The 12604-nt window shown below is 42.1% G+C and overlaps 1 protein-coding gene across 7 annotated transcripts in view; it reads right to left on the reverse strand.

Moving 5' to 3' along the window:
- The window catches only part of LOC117479983 (CD81 antigen-like), a 51348-nt gene that overhangs the window by 7483 nt on the left and 31261 nt on the right, over positions 1-12604 (reverse strand). For 3 of the 7 annotated variants that reach the window (XM_034127105.1, XM_034127109.1, XM_034127111.1), the window contains exons 3-8: positions 7822-7927; positions 7634-7731; positions 7277-7351; positions 7084-7185; positions 4658-4753; positions 2176-2259 (exon numbers count right to left, since the gene is read on the reverse strand). In XM_034127105.1, the coding sequence (XP_033982996.1) occupies positions 2176-2259; positions 4658-4753; positions 7084-7185; positions 7277-7351; positions 7634-7731; positions 7822-7927 (561 nt within the window). Of the gene's footprint in view, positions 1-171; positions 496-2175; positions 2260-4657; positions 4754-7083; positions 7186-7276; positions 7352-7633; positions 7732-7821; positions 7928-12604 lie in introns of those variants that run through there. The other 4 variants (XM_034127103.1, XM_034127104.1, XM_034127107.1 and 1 more) reach the window with 3 other exon arrangements.

Below are 12604 nucleotides of genomic sequence, written 5' to 3' on the forward strand. Positions count from 1 at the left end.
GAATAAAAACGTAAAACAACATAAAAGATCCAATAACTTAAGTGCCGTTATATTTGAGCCTTTAAGGGTGAATTTTTCCTTTAAAAGAAGCTGAAGAGACCCCACAGTGAGCATGCACAGAAGAGATAAACATGAAGTAATGTGAATGTGAAAATAAACCCAGATCTGTATCCTCTATGCCCGAGCGTTGTGGTAAAAGTGAAAAACCCACTCTAAGTTATAACCACTGGGTTGTTGGCCACAGTCAGAAGGTTCAAGACCACCGGCTTCTGTTCGGGGTACGAGTAGTACGTGGAGGTGGAGGTGGGGATATATTCAAGCTGAGATGGTGGAGGCTGAGTCCGGATGATGTACTGAGGAGTGGATGGGGTCTTGAGCTTTTTAGTAAGGATTGAGCTGCAAATCAAAGCCAGGAACTTTTGGGAAGCAGTGATGAAGAGAGTGAAAAAAGGTTAGGGAAATATTAGTTTGAATCAAGACAGGGGGAGGAGTTTTCTTTAAAAGAGAGAAAGGAGGTCATAGGGGTTAGAGATCACAAGTAATAACTTTATGAACAATAAGAGACGACAAAATGAAGCATGTTGAAAGTGAATGGAGCTGTTTTTTTCAACAAGATATACAAGACTCACTACTCTTTATTGTCCCCACAATTTGCTAATTGCGTAACAGCTAATGCTAACTCAATGCTAGATACTCGTTATACTGTTTTGTGTGAAGTGTAGAGTGCAGTAGTGGACTGTTATAAAATACATTAAGGTACTGTACCTGTGTACAATTTTGAGGAACTGTTCAACAGCTTTAGTTACTTTGCAGATTCAGATGTTATGCTATTACAGAACATAAGTCGAATAAAAAAGAAACATCGACATACAATTATCATTTAAGATATCCTGTATGCAGTAAAAGTACGGTTATTTCAGGGTTCTTAGACGGTCCAATCAAAGGTTAATTTAAATATTTATTAGTAATTATTTTATTTCTCTTGTAACTGCAGTCTTCGCAAATAAACCGATTCATGTCATAGTTAAGTGCTAGCATGCTAACAGGCTAAACTGAGACAGTAAACGTGGCGAAAATTATAATATGTAATTGTTTGATAATTGCTTTAATAATAAATAAACAAAAAGCCTTTATATTAATTTTTTAAGGTAGAGTACACTCTGCTGTCATTTGCATATTTTTGTCCTTTGTGCTTAACTGTATTAGGTAACATATTTTTTAAGTAAACATGTGACTACAGTAAATACAAAAACAAAGATGATATATATTAGTGATGTGTCGGTCAAGAACGAGCCGATTCTTTTGAACGGCTCTTTGGTACGAACGAGGGGAACCGAGTCCTACTTGGTGAGAGCCGTTCTTTTTATCGTTCAATCGTTGGTCCGCACTCACTGCCTGCCAAAATCCACTCCCCTTAAAAAGCTTGATTTTGTTCCCCAAACGTATTCTGTGAAGACCCGCCCCTACTCTGTTTGGTAGGTTTCAGCACGAGGAGTGAGGTGGGGTGGGTCTTAAGGGAATACGCGAGAGAGAGAAGTCATAACAAGTGGTACAGGACAGGTAGACAACGTGTTTTTCGGATGGAAAATGAGCCAAACTTGAAAGCGCAGCAGCATTTGGATGCACTTCAACCAAAACCCAGGCAGTGATAAAGCGCACCATTTGTAAAGGCAAAATATCCTTTAAAGCAGGGTCAACAAATAATCTCCATCGCCACTTAAAAACACGGTATCTAATATTAAGACTTGCGTGAATTTCATTCAAGGCAAGGCAACTTTATTTACTTAACACATACAGAGGGTCAATTCAAAGTATCCATGTCATCATCCATGTCATTCACTGACATGAATGACATGGATATGGCGCCACCTTGTGTCATGTTTACAATGCAGATTTTTGACATTAGGTCTGGCAATACAGTCAATCATTATCCTGGTGATTATTTCGCAGATAAACCTAGTAACCCCGCCCCCTTTGAAAAAACGGCTCTTTTGAACGGCTCTTTTGAACGGCTCTTTGAAAGGAACGGAGCCATAAGATCCGGCTCCCTTCAAAGAGCCATAATTCCCATCACTAATATATATTTACATTTTTTGGGTAAATGTTATTCACCAGTCTATTTTAGCAATGTATTTACTGCATTTACATTTTGAAGCATGCAACACATCTGCTTACCAAAATAACTCCAGTTCCGACGAACACGCCCAACACCACCGGTGCATTTCTGTTGAAGACATCAACAATCACCCCAGGACAAGCCTGTAGCACCAAGAAAAAAGGGAATTATTGTCGGTTCAACACATATAAACCTAGAATGTACATATTTCTAAAGTTAATACAGATCGTAACTCAAAATCCCACAACACTGGAGAGATAATAGTTAATTGCTCGCATGCTAACAGTCTAAGATAGGCTAGCAACAAAGAGACTAAATGTGGTAAATATTCTAAGAGAAGGAGGAAAGGGGTGTTTTTTGTATCCGTTGCAAACACACGTAAACATACATTTTAAGTGTCTTTAAGTGAACATATAATAACTCAAAATCAAACGATTTGTCACAGTTAACTGCTAGCATGCTAACAAGAATAATTATTATAGTAAACGTGGCAAATATTAGAAGGAAAATATGAAAAATAGATGTTAATTTTTGGTCAGCTTACACACACGTAAACCTACATTGTAATAGTGTTTTAAGTGAACACATAATAACTCAAAATCCTACAATACTGGAGGGATATACAAACTTAGTTTTGTCATAGTTAACTGCAAGCATGCTAACAGGCTAAACTATGTTAGTAAACGTGTCGAATATTATATGAAAAAAGGTGTTTATTTATTTGTCCGTTTCAAATACAGGTTAACCAACATTGCAATACTGTCTTAAAGTGGACCTATCATGCTATATTTGAATAATATATTGTAGGGCCATATAAAACATGTCTGTGAATTTTTTTTTTCAAAATACCAAACAGATCATGCATTTTAGCCATGCCTCATTTTGCTCTATGTTGCTCTCCTCCAGCCCTGTCTTTGCATGAGCTGCAGCTGACCACGCCCCCCTGCAAAGGAGGGGGGCGAGGCATGAGCGTCATGTTACCATGCTGTTACCATGCTGTTACCATGCCACGGCAACCTCTCATTCCCCTGATAGGTGGATAGTTGGCCATATAGGCGGAGCTCCTCGTTCCTGACGTCAGAGAACTGTTCAAATCTGGATCAGTTTTTATCAGATCCGTTGCAGCCCCGTTTTTAGAGATTTGGGTATGGAGGAAAATAGAGAGGGTTGTGTTTTCTGACACTTGGTGAGTTCCCTGGAACACCGGGGACACATATTCATGTATAAAAGATGTACAAAAGTGCATTTTGCATGATAGGTCCCCTTTAAGTGAACATATATAATAACTAAAATCAAATGATACCGGGCAGATATACTAACTTTGTGTTGTCATATTTAATTGCTAACAGGCTAAATCATGATAATAAACGCTGAAATATAAAAAGATAAAAATTAAAGAAGAGGTAAAAGGGTGTTTATTTTTTGTTAGTTTTAACCTGTTAAGCCCAGAGCCTGTTTTCCAGGTCTCAGAACAAATGACCATAACTTCACTTCTAAAAGGGGTAAATTAATAATCTTTTTTCTCAAAGTAATGATAAACCTGTGAGTTGGATGTAGAAAAGTAAGAATCAATATAGAATTTTTTTATTTTAAAGTAAATTTAGATTGAACATAGAAAAAAAAAAAAAAACTCATTTGGGTGGATTTGACCTATCTCTGGCCCCCCCTTGGTCGATTTTGATGATTGACATCTCTTTTTAACCGCTAGAGCCAATAGAATCAAGGGGAAGTTCCACATACACACACACGTTACCAAATAAGGAGTGAGAGTGACGCGAAGCCAAAACAGGAAGCTGTCATAAGCTATCATTAGCAGCTAATATGAAAACTCAGTTTTTGATATAAAAATGGAATTATGGATTATCAATAATTTGTTCAAAGTGACAGACACATTGGATTAACCTATGGATTAACCTTCAGCCAAGTTTTTCTCGTTTTAATGCCATTGAACACAACTTTTGATCAGAATAACAGCAAAAGGTGAGCATATCTCCATGTTTTGCTACCTAAAGCTACGTTGTGTGCTGTCTGTATTTGCTTCCCCTGTCGCGAGATCTGATCGCTCAGTGATGATACTTATACTTCTAGAATCTGTGGAATGTCAGCTTGTTAGCTAAGCTTTTTTGTGCAGATCCGATAAGTATATCGATCGGTATAGCTAGAGATCTGTGCTAAGTGCGTTAGCATGTTCTCGCTCAGGGCTCATTTAGACCCTTCTTGTGAGACTTGTGTTTTGTTTCGGTGAAAATTGTTTGTATCATCAGTTAGCTGAGTTTCTTCCCGTTTGGATGGTATGACACATTCATAGTTTTTTAAATATTAAGAAGCCCTGAGACACAGTGTTGTGAAAAAAAAAAGAAAAGCCCCGCCGGCGGGGTCTTTGGGGCTTAACTAAACACAAGTTAACTCACATTGTAAGTGTCTTTATGTCGTAACTCAAATTCATACAATACTGGACACATAAGCATGGATTTGTCATAGTAAATTAGCATGCTAACAGGCTAAATTACGACAGTAAACTGCTAAGTGGCATTAACTTACATCCATCTTGATGTGTTCCCAAATGGTGTCTGGGTCGGGACAGGTTTCCTTAGCAAAGTCTAACGACGGTATCCCGGTCGCTCCACAGCAGTGAAGCTACAGAGGAACGAGATGAAGGGAGATTTAAAACACTGACAATTAAATAAATAAGAATCACAACCACATATTTTACATCTCACATTATATAATCAATGTGGAAGTAAATAAAGACTTGAGTAATAAGCAAATCTACTGTCATTTGGACACATTTTCAAATATATAAATAAGGCAATGAATTAAGAGGTTTTTTCGAATAAAAATATATTATTAGATACTAATTTTTGTTATATTTTTGGAGAGTTTTTATTGATAACATGTGTTTTTTGGGGGGTTATTTATTAGTTAAGTAGCACTTTTAGATTAAATTAAATTATTTTTATATGGTTCATTTGTGTATTTACACAATTTATTACATTACATTACATTGCATTTAGCTGACGCTTTTATCCAAAGCGACTTACAATAAGTGCATTCGACCAAGAAGATACAAACTAGAAGAAAACAGAATCATATAAGTACATCAGGTTTCATAGAGCCAAAACATTTCAAGTGCTACTCAACTGGCTTTAGATAAGCCAGTCCTTTATTAGTATATAAGTGCTTTGTTAGTCATTTTATTGCTCGAAGTGGAGTCGAAAGAGATGAGTTTTCAGTCTGCGCCGGAAGATGTGTAAGCTTTCTGCTGTCCTGATGTCAATGGGGAGCTCATTCCACCATTTTGGAGCCAGGATAGCAAACCCACGTGTTTTTGCTGATGGGAACTTGGGTCCCCCTCATAGTGCGGGTGCAGCGAGCCGTTTGGCCGATGCAGAGCGAAGTGCACGTGCTGGGGTGTATGGTTTAACCATGTCCTGGATGTAGGAAGGGCCAGATCCATTCGCAGCATGGTACGCAAGTACCAGTGTCTTGAAGTGGATTCTAGCAGTTACTGGAAGCCAGTGAAGCGAGCGGAGGAGCGGTGTGGGAGAATTTAGGAAGGTTGAAGACCAGACGAGCCGCTGCATTCTGGATGAGCTGCAGAGGTCGGACTGCACATACAGGTAGACCAGCCAGGAGGGAGTTGCAGTAGTCTAGGCATGAGATGACGAGAGCCTGGACCAGAAATTGCGTCGCTTTCTGGGTCAGATGGGGACGTATCTCCTGATGTTGTAAAGCGTGTATCGGCAGCAGCGGGTTGTAGCAGCGATGTTTGCAGTGAAGGACAGTTTGTTATCTAGGGTCACACCCAGATTCCTTGCAGTCTGAGTCGGGGAAACAACAGAGGGGCCGATGTTGATTGTTAGGTCAAGAGTGGGACACTCTTTTCCCGGAAGAAAAAGGAGCTCAGTCTTGTCAAGCTTGAGCTTGAGGTGGTGAGCAGACATCCACCGAGAGATGTCTGCTAGACAAGCAGAGATGCGTGCGACGACCTGGGTTTCAGAACGGGGAAAAGACCGAATTAATTGGGTGTCCTCAGCGTAGCAACGGAATGAAAAACCATGCGGGCTAATGACCGATCCGAGCGAGTTTGTGTACAGAGAGAAGAGGAGGGGACCAAAGACAGAGCCCTGAGGGACCCCTGTAGTTAATTGACAAGGGTCAGACTCGGACCCTCTCCAAGTTACCCTGTAGGTGCAGTCTTTGAGGCATGAGGTGAGGAGGGTAAGTGCAGAGGCCGAAACTTCAAGTTCTTGGAGAGTGCGAAGGAGGATCTGATGATTCACCGTGTCGAATGCAGCTGACAGGTCCAAAAGGATGATGACAGAGGAGAGGGAGGCTGCTTTAGCCGTGTGCAGTTCCTCAGAGACAGCGAGGAGAGCAGTTTCTGTGGAGTGACCTGCCTTGAAACCAGACTGGTGCGGATCAAGAAGGTTGTTCTGATGGAGATAACGGGAGAGTTGTTTAAAGACAGCGCGTTCAAGTGTTTTAGACAGGAACGGGAGGAGAGAGACAGGCCTGTAGTTTATAACATCAGACGGGTTGAGAGTGGGTTTCTTTAGGAGAGGGTTTACTCTTGCCTCCTTGAGACTGTTTGGAAAGTGACCAGAAGTTAGAGAAGTGTTGATGAAATGGGTGAGAAACGGTAGAATATCAGGAGCGATAGTTTGAAGGAGGTTTGATGGGATAGGGTCCAGAGGACAAGTGGTAGGACGGGCAGAGGTAATGAGGTTAAGAACCTCACTTGGAGAGAGAGGGGAAAAGGAGGTTAGTTATTATAGGTTATTACATTTTAATCATCTATTTCATACTGTCTTTTATTTTACATTGTATTAAAAACACTCTGGTTCGGTGTGAGTAATTCATGTTGCCATTTCAAGTCTGAAACAATATAAGACAAACAACAATTTTGAATTAAAGTTGTAATCTTCTTCCATTTAACAAATGGAAGAAGGAAATAAAGTGCTTACCAGTTTTTGGATGAATGTGAGAGTGACAGCAAGAACTGGGTCGCTGTTAGCCACATACAGCACATATATGCTAGAGTAGAACTCTGCAATTCTCAATCCAATCTGAAAAATAAAACACAATTTCATGAACACACATAAAGTATTTTCATTTTAAACATTTATTCTTCTCTTGTTTGTTTTCCTTCCATCTTACCTCCTCTTTGCTGGAATAAGCAATCACTCCAAAAACAATCACAGCTCCTGCCAGGATGGTCACCAGGACCAAAAACTACACAGAGAGGAAGCGGAAAGTAAACGCAGCTGATTTCTTGAGAAACTGAAGGATATTTATACATTCTCCGTTCCTCGCTCGCATGTGGAACTTTCTCAATAGGAAACTGAGAAAATAATGCTCCTTTTCAGGTTGTTATGTTTGCATATTAGACAAAGGAAACCACATATCTAAAAGTGAGTTCTGCACTAGTTACAGTAAGCCAGTTGTGTAAGGCAGGCTTTTGCAATCACATAAAATGGCTGTATACACAGAAGTCACTGTGTTAAGAAGTCTCACCGTTAGCAGAGCGCATCGTTTCTCGTTGCAGGCGCCGTAGACTCCAAACACGACGACGATCAGCATCACCAAGCCCGTGATAATCAGGACAGTCACCGCTTAAAAAAATATATAAAGATCTGTGAGTAAATATGTTTCAGACACACAATATGTTTATTCTGGAGAAGTCATGTCACATATGTACTGACCAATAACGAATGTACTTGAGTTGAAGTCTTCAATTTCAAAGAAAGCTCTGGTGCCATCGCTGAACCTCAGCCACAGGCCCAGACCCAGGAACACAAATCCCACCAGCTGCACAACCACAGAAAAACACAAAGAATAACCACAGTGTGAATGTGCATCAGACTCGAATCTTCACACGGTTTCACATTCAGATTTATGGTTTCGGTCGCTGCTGTATTTTCGGGTTTGTTCACGCTGTGTGGTATAAGAGGTGTCATGACTCCCCACATTTCTTTTTGGTGTCTATCTACGCTGGGATCCTGAGTCGTGGCTCTGCCTGTTGCTGTGGTCCTGGATCATAAGTCCTGGATGGATATTCTCGTGGATTCATCTTATTATTATAGATACATGCATTTCCAAACATTTGGACTACCTATGTTGTAAATGTATTATCTTTTCAATTTACACACGGCATCTATTGCACGTCTGTCCATCCTGGGAGAGGGATCCCTCCTCTGTTGCTCTCCCTGAGGTTTCTCCCATGTTCCCCTTTAAACTGTGGGTTTTTCTCTGGAAGTTTTTCCTTGTACGATGTGAGGGTCTAAGGACAGAGGGTGTCGTATTGTCATACTGATATTCTGTACAAACTGTGAAGTCCACTGAGACAAATGTAACATTTGTGATATTGGGCTATATAAATAAACATTGATTGATTGATTGATTGATCATGTAAAAGTGCAGAATGAAACCAACAGGGACGTAGAGGCACACGAACACCAGTCAAACCACAAAATACTCACAAACACAAGGCAACATTTGATCTTTAAATACATTAACCACACCAACAACTTTAACACGACATTCTGTAACATCCCGTCATGTCTGCTAATTTATTCATGTCATGTTTAGTTAATCAGGTTCATGTTATTTGTTTCATGTTTAGTTCAGGTTAGATTTATGTTTAGTCAAGTCTCTTTGTTCACCTGTCTAGTCCTTTCACTGCACTTCCTGATTTATTTTGTACTTACCTTTCTCTCTCGTTTCAGAGCTCTCCTGCCCTCGTGTGTCTTCCTCCCCGTGTGATTGTCAGCCCCTCCCTTGATTGTGGCCACCTGTGTCCCATTACCTCATTTATATAGTCCTCGTCTCCCTTTATCCTGTGCCAGTTCGTCTTGTGCCTTGTGCCAACAAGAGAGCCAGCTTCTCACGCCAAGAGACTTTTGTTGCTAGTATTCATAGTCAAGTTTATTTAGTTCCCATGTTTGCAGTTTGCTTTTCTACATCATGAGTGATTTTTTTTTTTACTTTATCTTTATCTTAAAGGGGACCTATCATGCAAAATGCACTTTTTGGTGTCTTTTACACATGAATATGTGTCCCCGGTGTGTCAGGGAACTCACGCAGCGTCAGAAAATAAAACCCTCTCTCTTTTCCTCCGTACCCAAATCTCTAAAAACGGGGGAACAACGGAGCTGATCCAGATTTGCGTCCGATTTGACGTCATATCGGCAATGCGGACCCACAGCCATACTTGCCAACCCTCCCGATTTTCGCGGGAGACTCCTGATTTCATTGCCCTCTCCCGGTTTCCTCCCGGGGTCATATTTCTCCCGCATTTCTCCCGATTTCTGACAAAATCAGATTTACTCAGGACTGTTTCCACTCGGACTTTAATACAGCTACACCATTGTTTGGTTTCCATGGTAGCGTAGCGTGCGCAACTGAAAGTCTGAGAGGGTGAGGAAGATAGTCACAGCAAACAGAACAAGAATAGACAATTCTACCCTCTGCTCACTCCTTTCCTGTAAAATACAGGTCCAGCCCACACATATGGTGCTACAGGCCGCAAGGCAGTGCACTTACAACTACAATAAGCATCTAATACAGCTCCGGCGATCCACTAGCACCCCACCCCCCCCCACGGTGGTTTTGGAAATGCTCCCGATTTCTGAGGTCTCAGGGTTGGCAAGTATGCCCACAGCCCTATCAGAAACGTTGCTATCAGAAACAATGCCCGACTGTGTTGGATGTAATATCGTCTTTGTTTACATTAGCAAGCATCGCTAACACTCAGAGCTAACCTGTACTGGAGAGAGCATGTGTAAGAAGCAGGATATAAAAAGGAACTCACCTTGTGGTATAACCTGAGAGAGAAAAAGTATTTGAGCTTCATACTGTTTCAGAAATAATCCTTGAAGTGGTTTGGAACATGATATGGCGATGATATAACATTTTTTTTAAAGCTTTATGCCCAGAACCAGCATTTTTGTAACAGGAAGTGAAATAGAGCCAGAATGGGTGATCTGTTTGGTATTTTGAGCAAAACACTATAGACATGTTTTTTATATATTTTTATATATTATCTGAGACCTATGCTATTGCCTAAAAATAGCATGATAGGTGACCTTTAAGTAAAGACCTTTCGAACAGCGAACTTTCTTTTGAGTCGTGCATTTGAGTCCAAAGGTTCATCTCAGTAGAGTTTTCTCAATACTCTAATTTCCCCTCCTCGACTCCTATCCTCGAGACTTAGTGCCGCCCACAGGAGATGCGAGCGGAGGACTGAGGAGGGGAACCGAGGAGAGAGGAGGGGAAGCAGCAGGCGGTTAGAGAAATGAGAACTCTTCTCCTCTGAGCGGTCATTTTAAAGAGACGTCCATTAATGATGACAGGTGGCACAGCAGCACTCTGTCTGATGGACAGATGTGTTCATGACGACTTATATTTACTTTTAATTCATTGACAGTGCAATATGATGAGACAATAACAGGCTACAGATGCGGACATATACACACTCACACACATATATTTATATAAATATATACAATTTCAGAATCAAACAAGTATGAGAGAACTCTCATAATAACGTAACACAATCAGAGACTGGATATATCCCCCCCTCTCTCTGGTCGCTGAAATGGGGAAGTGAAATTACGGGCCAAAAGTTGTATTTACAAGTATTAAAAATAAGCATAGGACACCAAACCAACTGAGACCCGTCTGTCCGCCGCATCTACGCACTGTACAACACGCACCTACACACTGTACAACACACACACCTACACATTGTACTACACACACCTACAGCTCCGAAAGCATAATCAGGCTACAGCCGTTGTGTATTTTATTATGTGAAGCACTAAATGGTCTTAGAAAAATATTGACTCTTTGTTTGTAGAGATATCTACTAAACTACAGCATACAAATACAGAGAGTAATGTAGGCCTGTGATATATATTTTACACACTGCTCTGCTTTCTGCACGGACCTCACAGCTGTTCTCACTGTAAACATTGCGTCGCGATGAGAACAGTTACTAAAATAATATCCAGGCATGCAGAGCTGTCATTGGCTGAGATAAGTCCGGCCGTGCGTAACGTCTCCACCGTTCCCGGAAATGCATCCGCGGAGGAGCCGTGGAGGACCCATCAGTGGGTGTTTCTCAATCGCGAGTAAAGCTGCTTCAGAGCCACTATTTCAAGCATACTACGTCATCGAGTGCCGCCGAAGTACTGTTCCAATCTCCAGCATACTTGGAAATCTACCGAGCCCGGCGTACTCCGTTTGGAGAAATATCGAGGCTGCACATGAGTAGACTCCGCGGTCTTAAAATCCCCACAATGCTTTGCGCACGGACCAATTTCCCCAAATCTGTGGCGGAAGATGTAAGGCGGGGCCTCTCATATGACGCACACCTGCACACTTGCTAGCGTGTTCCACTCTTCGTTTTCCGAATGCCAGGAAGTATTCTTGACTCGCTTCTGAAGCAAGATGCTCAGCAGACATGTGCTACCAAGCAAGCGTACTCGCGATTGAGAAACACCCACAGTCTCCTCGGTTAGAGCTCCTCCAGAGAGCCTCCTCGATGCTCGATGCTCGGTCCTCGATGTGCATTTAGAGAAATTAGATGTCCTTCAACATGGCGCGCTGAAATTCATTTCCGGGTCACTACCGGAGGACCGAGGAGTCGAGGAGTCGAGGAGGGGAAATTAGAGTATTGAGAAACCTCTAGTGTCTCTCCTCGACTCCTCTCTCCTCCCCGGAAATCGATCAAGACACGCCATGTTGAAGGACGTCCCAATCGCTTAAATGCACACGGAGGAGTCAAGGAGGGGGGAGGGAGGGAGAAGGCTTCCAGAGGAGAAGAGAGCGAGGATACACGAGAGCAGACTAAGCGGAAGTATTTTCACCACTCGCGCATCAGAGCTCCGCCCCCAGCTGCTCAGCCTCTGCTCACTGCAGCTGTTCTTACGGCCCCTACACACGGCGGCGTGCGTTGACGGTTCAACGCTTCTGCCCATTCACTTTGAATGGGGTGACGTCACGATTCGCCGAACTGCATTCTGGGAGCAAAGCGTAGCTTTTCTCGCAGTGCTCGCTGCAAAAGTAGAGCAATGTTCTACTTTTGAAGCAGAGGCGGAGGCGTCAGCCAATCAAATCCCGCGTATGCAAATCTGCCAGTACAAGCGCTAGCCAATCAAACCGCGTGTATGCTGGGAGAGCCAGACCGCAGTTCATTTCCTCATATGCCAAAAAATGTAGGAGAAAATAATCGTAGCGGTAGGGAATCACCCGGTGCTTTCAGTCCCTGTTCACCTACCGGGATACAAACCGGAGGAGCCAGGCATGGAGGGAGGTGGTAGAGACAGTGGGTGAAACTGGTAGGTTTTCGCCTGTTTGGGGAGTTTATATCCAGTCTACTTCGTTTGAATGGACAGCAGGCATAGACAGTATATTTAGCCACCATGCAATGTTGCATAAAATAGCCAACCCGGTATCACGGCAAGACGTGAACATGTGATGATC

Source organism: Trematomus bernacchii, unplaced genomic scaffold (genome assembly GCF_902827165.1).
Source record: "Trematomus bernacchii unplaced genomic scaffold, fTreBer1.1, whole genome shotgun sequence".
NCBI lineage: Eukaryota > Metazoa > Chordata > Actinopteri > Perciformes > Nototheniidae > Trematomus > Trematomus bernacchii.